General features: G+C 33.7%; 1 protein-coding gene across 4 annotated transcripts in view; it reads left to right on the forward strand.

Annotated features, from left to right (window-relative positions):
- LOC111423025 (PAR-domain protein 1) overlaps positions 1–16,623 on the forward strand; it is a 172,078-nt gene that overhangs the window by 139,040 nt on the left and 16,415 nt on the right. For 2 of the 4 annotated variants that reach the window (XM_071198070.1, XM_071198063.1), the window contains exons 2-4: positions 13,287–13,465; positions 13,524–13,698; positions 14,610–14,863. In XM_071198070.1, the coding sequence (XP_071054171.1) occupies positions 13,287–13,465; positions 13,524–13,698; positions 14,610–14,863 (608 nt within the window). The remainder of the gene's footprint in view (positions 1–13,286; positions 13,466–13,523; positions 13,699–14,609; positions 14,864–16,623) is intronic. The other 2 variants (XM_071198067.1, XM_071198068.1) reach the window with 2 other exon arrangements.

Genomic DNA, 16,623 nt, shown 5'->3' on the forward strand with positions numbered 1-16,623 from the left:
AAAGTAAAAACAAAACTATTGTAAGAACAAAAAAAGAAGTTGAATTGAAATGTTTATTTGCATATTCTATTAACGTTTCAATGTGGCTATCAATTTTGTGGATATATACGTGTTAAGTTCTAAGAAAAGATTTCAAAACGATGCAAAAGAAATGTCCATTAAAGAGCAATTATCCTCTTCGAATTGTGTCCGTCTCTGTCGCGCTGTGACATTGCATCTCTTTTTGCACGGCCACGCGTTATAAAAAATCCGCACGGCAGTCAAGGATAGATGGAACAAAAAGATTAAATATAGTTGAAGGTCTAGGATGAACACAATGAAAAAAAGCAATCTGGCGATTACGGATTTCCCCCGAACCTTCTTGCTCTAATGTTCCGTTATGTTGACCACAACATGTTTAATTGCGTACTAATTAACACCCTACACAAAATAAACACAATATCCTCCTTAGCATAATTACACAGAAATAAGAAATAGTTACAATTATTATTACTTATACATATTACTATGTATTAAAAGAAAATCTTGATTACATTAAGGTTATTACGTTGTTTTTTCCTCTCGTTGATTTATTGACCAGAAGGTACATTATCGTATAAGTTTTACGAGAACTAACACTCAAGGTCAGTCATAAACCTAGACATTTAATACTTCTTACACCGAAACAACCGGTACTTATCCATTATGAAAATGGACGAACAGCTTCTTACGAAGGTAATTTTGAATCATTTCCAGTAGAGATTTCAACGCTTGTCACCGTTTCTAACGCGCTACCTCAACTAGTAAATAATAGATGCATAATTATTATTCGTTTTTCTCTTAGTAATGTTGTTTAGAGAATTCTCTCTTTCATAAATGTAAGGATCCAAAATGTATTTACAATTCTAATGTTACGCCCACATATCATCTCGGAATTATAAAGAGATAATCACAACTCTTGATTAATTATATTGATGTATTATTTTCTATAGATTTTTTTAATTACAAAGAAAATGTTGTGGGAGTACAGATAAAACTTTTTGTCACACATATTTAATGAGGTTGTTATTGTTGCGGAATCCGTAGAATAATGACCACAGTGCATATGTAAAACTGTGATTTCCGTTGATAATATTGTTTGTGGCGTTGCTGCCATGAGAGAGCTTAATAAATTTTACGAGTAATTAGCAATCGCCTATTCTTGTTCCGAGCAATTACATCGAGTACTTCTACCGACACATCAAATAGGAAAAGGAAAGGGTACCTAATGGGAGAGCACTGATTGTTATTATTTCAAAGACGTACCAAGGTCACATCAATTGTTACTTTGATTGCAGATTAATTTATTTATAAAACGTCGAACATCAAAATAATTATTCACAGATTTTAATTGTATAAATAAATTTAATGATATGTTTTTTTTTATAAGGACTCTAATTATATTTAATAAATTGTAATAGAATTTACAATTTTTTTTAACCTTGTGTTACCAAATTGTTAACCAATAATTTCATACCGTTTTGTTTCGACATAAAAAAGAATATCAAAATAAAAATTAAATGAAAAAAATATAATTACCTCCTGTGTATAAAAAAATATACAAAATTACATTACCAGAGGCATGTTTCAAAAAATAAAATTTTAAGAATAGGCTTTGTAGATAATTGCTTCATAACACGTATTCATGCGAATTATGCCCCTTTAAGATTAGGTCATGATACACAACAAAAATTCAACATATTATTTTGTAAATAAACTTATAAGTGGAGTGACGTGTTTCTTACGTATTTAATGAGTTTAGCAATATAATGAAATAAGGAATGAAGAAAACTATGACAAAATAGACTTCAACACCATATTTTGCTGACTTTAGGATACATTAACTACGTGTTACGGAAACATGTTATACGGAACATGTGGAACTAACAAACATTTAATGTCCATAACCGTAACAATTCAATGCTCAGTAATACTGAATAAGTGTCACATTTATTTTTACTGCATAAATTACATAATTTCCTGCTTTTTCAATCACTTTTTCTCGGGCATTATTGACACCTTCCTTGCTTCGTGTTTTTATTATTAGACGGCCCGACTGTCGCAATTCATTCGCACTATTTTTCGTTTTTATGTTTTTTGTAATTATAAATCATAAACCTTTATGGCTGCAATACTCAATAAGACAAAAAAATTAGTATCTAGATTATGCACTATTAGCAACGGGAACTATAATGGTAAACCAATTCTAGATCCTTTTCCTGTGGGTCCATTGAAATCGGATGTATGATAGGATTAAAACAGTTAGATAGACTGCTGGTAATTTTCCGAGAATATTAAATTCATGTATTATAGATACATGTGTATCATTGGCCCTATAATTAAATAATATGTTATCCCAAGTTTTAAAGATTTTTTGAAAAACATTGCAGGGAAAATATATGCCAATCTTACGGAATCTTATAGAACTATACATATCCTTACCTGTTCATTCTATTACTGATGATTGGATTTTTGGCTGGCATAACCTTAAAGTGCAAGATACTATAGACAGGCAGAGAGGTGAACAATTACAAAGTTAGTTATTACAAACTGCAGGAATATGGGGTTATAAACCCGTATATACCATTGACAACGACTACGAAATTATGCAATGTTAAAGATTGTTATAGCTGTAGGTTGATTATTCTTCTCTCAGCTCTGGTTGGATCTAGTTATTAAGGTCTTTCTTGAATTGCTTGAAGGAACCATAGCTAACTTGTAGACATTGGTTTTCTAGAGTTTTGATGAGTACCTTTTTAGAACAACTACAATTATTGATAATTAACAATTATGAGCAACCATAAAATTTACCCGTTGGCTACAACCCTTCAATAAGATGATCGAAGAATTTAATAATACAATATTCTTTACAATTAGCTGACATAGCGACCTACACGGTTATTTTGAGGTACTGCCACAGACGTTGATCTAACACCGTCCGATTCTTCTTCTTTTTCTTAGTTTAGGATTGTTATTCAACGCATAATGATTACTACAAAAGCATTGTTCGGTTTTTTCCATGGGCCGATTGCGTTTACACATTTTGACTCTTTCTTATCGCCCACGCATAAAAGTGCCCTTGCCCTTCTTTTTTATTTCACTCATACAGCATACAACTATCTGGTAATTTTCAAGTTCTATCAAAATTTCCTGTGCTTTCGTGTTTACCAAATAATCTTATTCCTTTTCCTTACCATAGTCGCCTTATTCTGATTCGTTCGTTTTCGATTGTTCCGATCCGTTGTCGTTGAGCGTATTAAAGTTTTTTCTACTGTTGGTAGCAGGTTGCTAGTTTTTCCACCAAGCCCTCTAACTTTGTTCGGGCTTGAGACCGGCTTATGGCAATTATTAAAACTAACCGTTAATATTTTTGTATCAAAGAATGATGGAAAAAGAAAGATCAATAACGAGAGCTTAGAACGTTCTATTTATAGATAAGATCCATGTGAAAATAGACACATAACACAACAATGTAGTATCATCAATCCTTTCGGACCAATAAGCACATGGAATATTATTCCGTAACACAAACGATTTTAAATTTCCGGGAAATTAACAAAGTAATAAGACACGTATTTAACGACACAACCTGACTTAACATTTATTACTATTTAAATGAACATCTACAACGTAAGCAATTGTCACCAATAATAAGAAATAATAAGAAACTAAATATAGAAAAAAAAACATTGTAATAACTGGGAATGTATCGTTAAAATTCAAAACTGGATTTAGTGTTTGATGGGAAACAACTTACCTATAAAGAGGAAATCAAGTTTTTGAGTTAAGATTAATCTTCAGATATATTGGAAATAACTTATTAACGATCTTAAACAAATCGTGTACCGTATAATCGGTACGAACAGTTGTGCGGTTTGTGAGCAGAAAATAAAGTCGCGAATACGAAATAACTCCATGGCCCAAAAAAAATATGTTAGAGATGTTTTTAATATGCATTATGAACAGATGGCCACTTTTTATAGCAATTAATTATCTATTTAGGAGAATCCTTGAACCCGCAATAACAAATAGCTATAATTTCTTTAGAAAATACGAATAGCAACATTGTTGTGAAATTTGGGTTGAGCAATCGCGTTTGAAGGCGCCAAAAGTTTAAGAAAGTATGATTTATTTTCGTACTAAGCTGCAACTTGACGAGTGATAAAGTTAAAAGCCGGTCATAAAAATTTTTGAAAATTTAAAAATGAAAACGTTTCTAAACAACAATTAAATATAATTGTATTTCAACAACGTTTTCCATGCAATGAGCAATTAAAAAAATAAAATCACTGTTATTTCTATAACTTTTTAAACATAACCCAATTTTTATAAAATAATTAACGTTATCGAAAAATTTTATTGGTGGTAGTTAAAAATGATTTTGATGTTATATAAAACCACAAACTTTATAGTTTTAGAAAACATCTCCCTTTTCAATTTGCTCTCACTTTGTAGAAAACGTATAAATGTAACGATCAGGTATATTTTTTGAATATATACGTTTTATTTTATATTCATTAGGTTTTAAATTCGTATTGAATAGTTCATAACGAAATTGTTTAACAGTGGATTCTTTCTTTCTATCAATTATTTTTATTAAAAGTATCGCCTATTTGGGATTATTTTGAATTGTTTTTATTCGTAACGTTTCCTTCCATCCTTTTCATTTTTGATTTATCACCTGTTTTGATATCAAAAATGTCAAGGTTGGGGAAATTTCGAATTTTAACTCTATAAGTTGGGAATTTTCAACGATGGGTTAATCCACATATTATTATGTTTTTTTGGTTACCTAAAATACTTGTTTCATTAACTTTTGATTCATAGCTTATTTAAAGGTCGAAATATCTAATTTGAGGAAATTTAACATTTTCAGCTGCTACAAATAACATAAAACATTGGATATTATTTCAAATTTTTATTATAACTTCACTGAAACTATTAGTTTCATTAACATTTTTCATCATTTCTTTTCTAATAGATTAGTCCGACCCTGAACTTCTAATTTTTGTTTATTATGCTCTCAACCTTCAACTTTTATAATAGGTTGTCTAACAAATCAACTTTGTAAAAAGATAACCTACCCCAAAGGCATTTCTTAAACCACTTTACGATTCAACTTTACAACTGAAGTGTTTATGACCGGTTACGAATTTAACCTCATCACATCCATCAAAATCGCATACATCATCACAAAGCTATATACAAATTTTAATAAAATAAGACGCATTTCGGTCTCGAAGTAAACGAGCCGTGTGCTCTCGGCGGTCGTCTTATTGCGAAATACTTGGCAGTTTCCGGGGCCTCGGCATTTCGAATTTAGTTTTGCGCAAAGACAATAAAAGTGCCGACTAAGTTATTACTTTGGCATCCCCTTCGAATCGTCTGCCTAACGGCCATCTAGTAGAACTGACTTGGAGTGTCGTAAATCAATTCGCGGACGTAACCTCCCAACTAACAACAACATACTGGTTGAGGCGTGTACATCTAGGAAACTGTTCACTTCTCTTGTTCTTAAGAACGAACCGCGTACACGTGGGCGAAGATCTAATCTCAAAGACGAATGGATTGTACCGCGACAATACATATAAACCGTTTTTGAATTGAATACAAATGTTTTGAAAAGCGTTACATTGTATTTAAGAATCATTTGTGTTCTTGGTGTCTTCATTCATGAACTCTATGTAAATTATTTTAAGTTATGATGATACACTTTGTCATTCAATTTGAACTCACACTAAGCGATCGAAGTGTTAATCAATTTCAAGCATATATTTCTTGCATCTATCATGTCCTATATAGATAAACGATAAAAGAGCTATAAATACAACAAACTTTATGGTTTTAGTTTTCGTCGTGATCTCCATTCTCTTATATGCTTATGGAGATTACTTTCGCCTCTTCAAGGTTTATCCGGTTACCCATGAGATCACTTGTCGAATTCATATCTTTCCTGAAGCGATTCATCGTACTTTCCAATCATATAACAACCATCCATTTAAAGAAGAATCGAATTTTCGATTTGTCATCAATTATTTTGGTAGCATTCTTACATAACATCTCAATTTTCTTTATTTTTTTTCTTTTGCATTTAATTAGCACAAAATTCATGGACACCAAGTATAACTTCCTTCCTAAACTATAAACAGATTTAACGAGATTGTTGCGAAATGACTTGTTAATTTGCCCCTTTACTCAAAGTCGGAAAATGCACCAACACATACGAAGCAATGACAACATTGGAGCTCCCGGTGTGTCCAATTTGCAAAATTGTCGTGTCACTCAGTCACGGTCCACGTATGCTTGTGTTCCCATCGTTGGCAGCAGAGGTGCTCGTCGGTTTAGTCCTTGAACTAAATGCTTTGTTATCACATACACATGTTTCACTATTTTTACAGTGTTCGCGGAGACGATGTAGATGTGTGTGCAATTATTTTCGACATCAACGGTGCGCGTCGTCCATTCATTAACCGAGCACTTGAATGAAACTGAGAGTTTTCGCACAGCTCAGCCGCAATTACATAGTTTAACTTTTTTCTTTTTTTGGAGGTTATTCTAAATTCAGGAAGGGTGTGTTTGTCCTAGAAAACATGTTACAATAAACAATTGTCAACAAAAATCCTTTTTTTCTTTAGTGTGTCATCATGTCATCATGATGCATAAAACTTAAATTAATCTCAATTTCTCTGGTAGCTTTTCTGGGTGCGTCTATTCGACTTTAATGCTCTCACATTTATTTTTATTACGCCTATGTTATGCGCACCTATAAAATGTCAAAAGTCTATTTCCCATTATTCATGGATACGCGTATATAAAAACACCCGACCGTTTGCATTAACGAGTTGTGGCCGTCTTCTATGTGAACATACCAGCAAAATAGAATCATCGTTCCACTTCGCGCCGGATTATAATTCGCTACGGTACGAAAGAAAGAAATTGTCACAATAATACGACGCCCGGCATGTTGCCAAACAGAACTAGCGTATGTGTTAACTTTCCGAGAAGTTGACAATGGGAGAGTTTATCTTAAAAGCGTTGTCAATAAACAAAGTGCTCATAGTCTTGTCTAGATACGATTTGCGGACATGTTTGTTGTTGTATATTCTATGGAATAAGCGCCCACACAAATATTACCAACACTTTTCATACTGTAACCCTGAACTGTGACTGCTTGATTGACAAAGATACAGAACGAGCGATTACCGATGAAGTTACTTTATGACCTCTACACATGACTACGTTACCAAGTTCAAAAATAATTACATTTTATATTTAAATAGACACATATTGATTTAGATTTATTTTTTCTTTTTATATTAATTTGGAAAAAAACTAATATTTGCTATTTTGATTAATATGAGAATGTAAATTGAATGTATTTGTTTATAACATACAAAAATATGTAATTTAAGTTTGGAAAAATTTGTAACTTTCTTTTAAAACCATGAAATTTTTAACAATTATTAGTATAATTGAAAAATTAAATACAAACTGTTTTAAAAGTACAAATAAAAGTGTTATGGGTAATCAAATTATAACGCATCGAACATAAACAATAATAAACATTTAATTATTAACTAACTTGTTTAAAAATCATGAAATTTAACACTAAACCTACCAATACTTCATGTATACCTATTCCTACCACAGCGGGCCAAGTGGCCCGTCTTTAAAATGTTATATATATTACTATGTATAGCGAAAAAATGAAATTTATTTCAAATAATCCTTCAAAACTATTTATTAAATTTAAAAAACATAAAAATAATACTTTATTCATGTTCACCGCATACTTGGCAAATTATTGGATTCTCGAAGGCACATTTTTCACACACATATTTGTTGCATTTGAAACAGATTTTTATAGTTTTGTTTTCTTTGCAAAAACCTATTTGGCACCTTTTTCGCATTTGCACACGAGAATCAGAACTTGAATTTTTTGATCTAATTGAAATAAAAATTGTTGTCTAGAAATTTTTTCGCCAGTTGTTTCTCTGTATAAAACCCATAAGTTGATTCCAGCCAGGTCAAGAATATTGACGAAAATCTGCGCAGGCCATCTTTGCGATTTCGATTTCACGGTGTATTTTCTTGCCATCTGATCCGTCATGTCTACACCGTATTTAGTACTATTGAAGAATTTGATCGTTTCAGGTGTACGCTTTTTTGCCGCTTTTTTCGATGCTTATAGATTTATGATTTGAGCTTAGTAGAAGCACTTTTTTACATGTTCCCCAGGCTTGCAACAATTTTGGCTATTCTCGATGAATTTGTATCATACCTCAGATATTAGAGCAAATTTATCTGTTTGTAAACGCTGGCTTCGTTGACTTTTTTTATCAAACCTGATAAACCTCATAATTTCACAAAAAGTATTCCTGCTCATGGTTTTTGAAAAAAAAAGCAGGTCCCCATTTATTGTTCCATAGATATGAGAAGTTCAAGTTGTTTGCCTAATATACCCCACGTGCATATAGAAAAGCAAAAAATGCATTTAATTTTGTAGAAGTAAGATTCCATTTAGTGCTTAATACTCGAGAGGCTTCTTCTTCTGTGCATTTTTTTAAGTGCTCCATTACATGATTGTCAATAAGCAAAGAAAATGCAGTTCTCACTTTTCCCTTCATAATATTTCGTTTGGTATATGCTGTCGGGCCTACAATTTCCCTAAAAATATTGTAAAATCACGGTCATCCAGGTGTTGAGCCGCAATTTCGGTGCATCGGTCCTCAACATCACATTTATTTTCTGAACTCGATAACGGTCTTTTTCTCTTTTGTCTTCTACGTATATTCAAAATATTCTCGTCTTCACTTTCTTTTTCTGAGGTCTCACATTCGTCCGTAGTGTCAAATGAGTCATCACATTGTTCTACACTATCCACTTCACTGCCAAATAGTTAAAAATTAAAGTTAAAAATTTGGCTTAGTTGCTCTCTATCAAACGTCAACTAGCTATTAATTCCTTTAAAAGTTCTCATTAGATTTCCATTCATCTCAATGCCTCCATCGATAGCTTGGAACTTAGCAATGGATAACAATATCTTCCGCTTTTACTATCTTCCTGTTATTTCCAATGCATTACCTCTCTAAATCTTGTCAATACATATTAAGGCTCCGAATAGCTTCCAATAGTTGTCAGCACAAACCAATGTCTTGTACTAATTCCAAACAGCTCCCAAACATCTGTTACTAGATTTTAGCAGTTATCAACACATTCTGTATAGTCGTGCTAATGGCAATGCTTTAGAAGAACATCGACTCATTATCAGTACTGAAACGCATTCCTCAGTCGTTATCAGTCACCAATGCAGTTGCTTGTATTGCTTCAGTCTAGTTAATTTTAGAAATAGTTGGGACCTCTTCTGTACTTCATATCAATAGAACAAATTTTGAAGTTTATTAATGATAATTGTAAAACCGTATCCATCGGATATTCCCTAGAGAACAGAATATTTTACGAACACCTACTTAATGGTCAATCTTCGCTGATCGCATCTTTCATCAGTAAAAAAAATGTTGTTTCACTAAAAATGAAATATTAGATTCAGAGCAAATTTATCGACACGGTTCCGTATATTTTGAGCGTAAAAGAGCACTCTCAATTAACCCTAAAAAGACTAAGTTATATCTTTCCTTTTCTCAGTGACATGTATCAGAGTAATCTTAAACAAATTCAACGTTGAGGAGCAATTTGAAATTTGTGGGGAATGAATCCGAATTATATGTTGAGCTACTCAACTGTGACTTGGTCCAAATTGGCTCATACAATTATTGTTTGATGCTTGTCACTAATTAGGCACCCAATTGCATCAGATGCAACGATTAGACTGTGTTAACAGTGTAATAATATCGAAGTCCGCAATTACGGTGGAGAATATGCTAAACCTGTTGTCTTTATATATGAGTTTTAAGGAGATGGTCGTAAAGGAATCATTTCAACTGCGATCAATACATAGTAAGTTCTACGAACACTGGTGGGCTTCCATACAACCTCTACTTCAAGCTTACACGAATTACACTCTCGGATAAAATGTTAACTATTTTTACAGATAAAGCTGAGAGTGCAAGCTAATTTTCTCCCATAAGCTTCAACTAGAATTACTCTATGTCTGTGGGGTCTTGCAGTATACTAATAGTATACTAATACTACAAAGACGCAACTAAGTGGTATTGTTTGTTCAAAATGATTTGCTGGGTTTTCAAGAATTAACTTATTAATATTGTAACACTTTTATTAAGAAACTGTACACAGTGTACGCCATAGACATTGTTTCTATGCTCTCTAGTTCTAACTTCCAAAAAACAAAAAATGTCTTCTTAAACAATCATTTCAACGATTTTGACAAGAATAATCGCATATCTTTTGGTAGTCTTCTAAAAACAAATAAACTTTTTGCATATCTTGTAGGTCTTATCTGGACGTCAAATTCTAAAGCAGGTGCAGCATTTTTGTTTCTGTTCGGTAGTTTTGTCTTGAGCCGTTCTACAGTTTCATTAATTTTTTCTTGAAGCACTTCAGGAACTGCTTTGATATTGGACTTTCTGTTTTGCAGATGTTCTTTTATTACTCATCGCCCAATTTGTAGAAAACGGGATCTTTCTTATACTTGACCCATGTTTAGAACAGAATAAAGGACTAGCCTTGGCCATCGTTTGGTATTGCGCGAAACACTATATGATTCACACAATTCATCGTTTGGTCACATTCACCTTCTCTCGTGTAATATGTTATCATTTCTGTTTTCATTTTATCTCTTATTGACGGACCAATTATTTAATCACAATATATGCTAAACAATTAACTAAAACTAAAAGTGATTGGAGCAACGACAAGTTTCATTTCAAGAAAATTTTGTGAAAGGAATTTGTGGCTTATTTCTTTTTGCGGTTCTTACGTAGCGTTTCTAAATCTACAGGTTTATTACTAACTGCAAAAAGAAAACATTTCAGTTGCCTCTCATAATAAAATTCCAAATCTGATGCATAACAGGTATTATTCTCTACGTGAAATTTATAGCGTAAAATTGATTTGTATACAGAACACCCTATAATACCTTCCAACTCTTTATCTTCTTATTCATATCATGAAGAAAACATTCATTCAAGACACTTGGGGATGAAAACAGGAGCCCTGCTCTGGGTTCCAGGTCATGGATCACGGAACTAGTAGAGAAGTGTCAGACTAAATCTATTTCTTCATATATAAAACATTCCGAGGACGTTTGCGTATTTTTACAGACAATGTAAGAAATATGGTGAACTTGATGCTGATGGAATTATAGTTCTAAAGTCAATCTTACTGAAGGATTGTTGTGGTATCTGAATAGTGCTTTACAGGACAAAATAAAATAAAATTTAGATAGGCATGAGACATAAACTGCTATGTTAAAATACCCGAAATTACTGAGCCTTATAACACCAGCAACTGTTGATCAAATACAAATAAGAACTGCTAAACATATACCATAGGCTGGAAAGAAAAAAATATGCAAAATTGAGGCCTAAAAGTGTTAGAAATAAGAATAGAGTCCACCGATTTTAATATAGCAATGAGAATGGAAGAATGGCGGGTAACTGATGCAAAAACCGATGTTTTGTGAATATTGTGCAATTAATATGCACACAAAATTGTGGCAAATCCACACGAACTGGCATCTCAAGCATAATTGGCACGTTCCACTCGAGTGTGTTGGGTTGGGGTATTAGGGCAGGTAAAATAAGGAGCTTCTAAAAGTTAAAATGTATTCTCAGTACCTTCCAATATCTTTCGCTTTCTTTGAAGAGGTCTCAATCGCTTATGATGTCTTCTACGATCTTTTGGTTTCACTGATTCTAATTGCTCTCAATATCATCCGCTGTTAAAGCCTTAAAGCGGCTTTTAGTGCATCCCGATATTTCCCATTTCGTAATTTACATCAGACCTGAACAGACAGAAAATTTTAAATCGTTAATGTAACAAAATTGTAATAGTTTTTTTGCTTAATTTTCTTCCTTACAGTTTTTTATCGGTTCAAAGAGAAAAAAAATCATTCGTTATATAAAATATCAACAATAATAACCATTTAAGTTTTTTAAAGTTATAAGAAACATAGAGTTAAAATTTTTATGAATTAAATTAAAAAGAGTTACAATAAAAAATATGAAATCATTAAACGTCAAACTTTTCATAAATTATTTCACTTGGACTATTAATATATTACATCATTAGATTCGTAATTTACAATCTACACACGCAGTAACATTTAATTACTACAAAACCAAGCTGTAAATAGCGTACAAAATTATCAAATCGACTCATAAACTAATAAGTACATAGTTCTCTACCGGAACATCTGTTAGTAACTAACCAGCAATTAATTTAGAATTAACGACTATGTATTAGTAAGTTAATATATTAGTTATAGTTTCCTTTAACGCGATGCGTTTGGAATGTTAATCTTTAAAACTATTACAGTACGTAGTTAAAATTTATTAAGACTATGTTTCAACCGCTTAAGAATAAAACATTCTACATATTTCAGCAAAGTAATGTGGCGTTTAAAACACCGCAATTGTCTTGGCAATGTAACACATATAAACACCCACTGCCAAAGAGCAAATTTACGGTGATTTCAAAAAAAAAAGAAGTTTCTCAATAACGTCCACACAACAATGTGCCGTCCGTTGAGCAACAATGAAGCCTAATTAATCGCGATATTACTACGGTGGTCGCCGTTTGTTTACGGATTTGTTTACACTTGCCTGGGCTTATTAGGGAAAAGGAACTCGAATAATGGGTCGGCATGGGTGTTTATTTATTGACGGCGGCAAGCTACAGTGAATAAACTTCGAAACTACATCGACTTCTATGTTGGAAACAGGCAAGCTGTCTTGACTTTGTATAACTATTCTATGAATAATTTATAAACGGTGCAAGATATGCCTAGATTTCTGCGAACGTACGGCTGGAACGGTCGGATTTACTATTATTTGCATATAGTGAAGTGTTCGTTTTTTATAGAAACGTTTGCCAAGCGTGTGTGTAGGTTTTTAACTGGTGCCAGGCCGTGATATTCCATTTAACAGTTTAAATTAAAGTCGATTAAGTACCGAAACGATATATTAAAAATTGATAAAAAAGTGTAATATTCTAATTAAATGAAGATGTTTATCAACGATGATATATTGACTGATAAAGTATTGCGATTAAAATGATATAGGGAAGCAATTAGCTAATAACAGGTGAAAGGTCACAGCGGTAAGCTAACGTTATTATCGATTTTTCAGGGAATAGCAAACCTTCTCATCCACACGGTCACGGTCACTCTGCAATCAAGGAAATAGCTGGTTCCCTTCTTTGCAACGACGACAAAAAGGACGATGGCGAACTTTGGAGTAATGTGGAAGCTCAAACCGCTTTTCTCGGTCCCAACCTTTGGGACAAGACGTACGAATCAGACCTCAAGGTAAATCATTAAACATAAAGTTTTTAAATTTTATAACAATCTTTTTTAAATTTTTTAGTATGTCGATTTGGACGAATTCCTTTCGGAAAACGGTGTCTCTATGGATGGTCTGGGGTCACACGGTTCGATGGGACCCCTTGGAAGCTCACATGGAGTACCCAAACGAGAGCGATCTCCAAGTCCCGACTGTCTAAGCCCGGATACCATGAACCCTCCATCACCTGCAGACTCCAGTGAGTTTTGTTTCGATCACGCGATATCGGTAGCTACTTGGTTTTCGGAAATCACTCACATTCAATTCATTAGTTTCTTCTATTAATCAAGCATCTAATACGAATCTTACGCGATGTATCCTTCCAGCAATAATTAAAGGAATAATAACTTGGAATTAAAATGGTAAAAAAGGTTTTGTAACATGAAGGTATTGAATCGATGATTGGAGAAATAATTATTAAAATTTATATAAAAATTATTAATTTTATTTAATTCTACACTCAATGATTCAATAATTAAACTCTAGATTGAAACTTTCTGTTACTTGTAGCTGCTATATTTGACACCTTCTTGGGTAATTGTTTGCAACGTTTTTCAAATAATGACATCACAACCAGATTTTGCATATGAAGAAATTATACAGCTTTACCACTTGCCAACTGGAATGTATACAGAAATAATTATGATGATTTCACTTATGAGTTGCAACTTGATATTATTCGTTGCATGTTTATTAGGAATGGTTAATAATAGCATGGGTTGGGTTTTGGTACTTTATTTATGATAATGTACATATTTTGTTTTAACAATATGGGTTAGTTAAGTAATTAATCTTCATAAAAAATTAAATTTTTTTTCGTGAATATTACCTCTTAACTGTGACGAGGTCGTTAATCTAAAAGACTTCTGCATCACATACGAGAACCTCGTTGAATGGCAAGACTGCAATTGTTTTGTGTTCATGTAATTGCTGGAAGGTGCATTCTAAAGCCTTAATAAATTTTCCCGAGTCGACGTGAGCACCGTTGGAGACCTTCGGGAACGATGGAACGATTTCCATCGAACAACAATGCGTGTCGGGCGCAAAGTTTATTAAGGCGACCGCCAGGATTCTCGTGGTTGTTACACCATACTAATGTCTAAAATGTAGTTTTTTCTGAAGCTTTGTCGATGGCTTCAAGTTGTCGCGACTTTGATCCACGGACAAGGGCATTTTCAGACGAAGAGCTGAAACCCCAGCCCATCATCAAGAAGTCCCGTAAGCAGTTCGTGCCTGATGACCTCAAAGACGACAAATACTGGGCGCGACGCAGGAAGAACAACCTGGCGGCGAAGAGGTCACGGGACGCCCGTCGGATGAAAGAGAACCAGATAGCGCTGCGGGCCGGTTATTTGGAGAAAGAGGTAAATATATTTATATACAGAGGTGTATTCGAAACATTTTGTACTTTAATTATTATATCTATATAGATTAATTAAAACAATGTAAGTATTAACACACCCACACTTTTATGCAAAGTTTATGCAATGCTTTCAAAGTTTTTAAAACATCATTAAAGCATATTTAAAGAAATTAAAACACATAAAAAACAAAACAAAAAATGGTAAAAATAAATATGTCGACTGAATCTAATTACCTCAAAAAAATTTAGTAAATGGCATCAGGAAAAGTTGTTCTTTTTTAATTCTTAACAAGTTTTATTTGAAAAATATTTTGATTCAAACAATAATTGGGAAGATAACACTGAATTCCATTTCTATATTGTACCAGGGAAAAAGAATTATTTTCTACAATTTTAGCTTTTTCTGAAGCAATTAATCAGCGATTTTAACCTTAAACTGTAGATAATCTGAGGTACTTTTGCTAGTATCTCTTAACTTCTTTCTATCTTATCGGTAGCGTATCCAGGCATTACCTAATGACACCTCCAAAAAGTGCAAAATTGTTTAACAGTCCACTTACTAGTTTTGCTGTTGATTCTGTAGTAACTAATCATACGACCAATAAGATTTATGCCAACCACACAGTCGTTGTTTTGTTTGATAGTATTATACCTGGGTATGGAAATGTATTTCTGATCTTTCTTTGACCATCTCTTACATTCTTCCAAAGGTTCAACTTCGAGTTGTGTTGAAGCTATCAGTATGTCGACTGAATCTAATTACCTCAGGAAAATTTAGTAAATGGCATTAGGAAAAGTTGTTCTTTTTATAATTCTTAACAAGTTTTATTTGAAAAAAATTTTGATACAAACAATAGTTGGGAAGAGAACACTGAATTCCATTTCTATATTGTATACAGGGTTATTAAAAAATTGATACGTAACACGTATGCACTATTTTGGATTCTGATGTAAAATAAAATTTTAAACAAAAAAAAAAGTTTACGTTTTCGCCTTTATTTACGAGTTATACAAGTTTTACACATTTTAGCACAGAAATTTTATAGTTAATGTTTTCGGAAAAAAGAGTTGCCATGACAAATTACACTGTTGGACATAATTCACGAGCACACCCTATATAATCTGAACGCGTGAAGATAAATCCATGATATTTGCGGAGCACACAGGTTTACTGTAGACGAGTTTATTTATCGAATTTCGAGTTGTTCCGTCGCGGCATTGTTGACTGAGCCGCTCTTCTAAGTGGAACATTCCGTCGCTATGGAGACGGTCGTTTTTAGTGTGGTGTGAGGAACCACATTGTTATCGTACTATGTGCGCAATGGATGGGCGATCGCGTTACTTAAGCGAGTTTGAGCGAGGAATGTTTGAGGGTATGCACATTGAGGGTGTATCGTTCCGTGAAACTGCACGTCGTCTCGACCGGTCGTTATCGGCAGTGCAACGGGCATGGCGAGAATGGTCTGAGGTAGGACATAGGTACCTTCAGCCGCGGCCGGGAGGGCCCTGCGTGACCCCAGCACACGAGGATCGCGCTCTTGTGCTCAGCGCTTTAGCGTCGTGTGAGTCCTCCTCAAGGCAACTTGGAGCTGTTTGGCCACCGGCATGGGAAGGCGCAATCACTACGCGAACTGTACGGCGGCGTTTGGTAGATAGTGGACTGCGCGTGCGTCGTGCGAAACAGCGGATTCCAGTAACATCCGAGCACCGCAGCATACGTCACGAGTGGGTCAACGCTAGGCATTAGTGGGTTGCCGAGTA

The sequence above is a fragment of the Onthophagus taurus genome, chromosome 1, assembly GCF_036711975.1.
Source record: "Onthophagus taurus isolate NC chromosome 1, IU_Otau_3.0, whole genome shotgun sequence".
Lineage (NCBI taxonomy): Eukaryota > Metazoa > Arthropoda > Insecta > Coleoptera > Scarabaeidae > Onthophagus > Onthophagus taurus.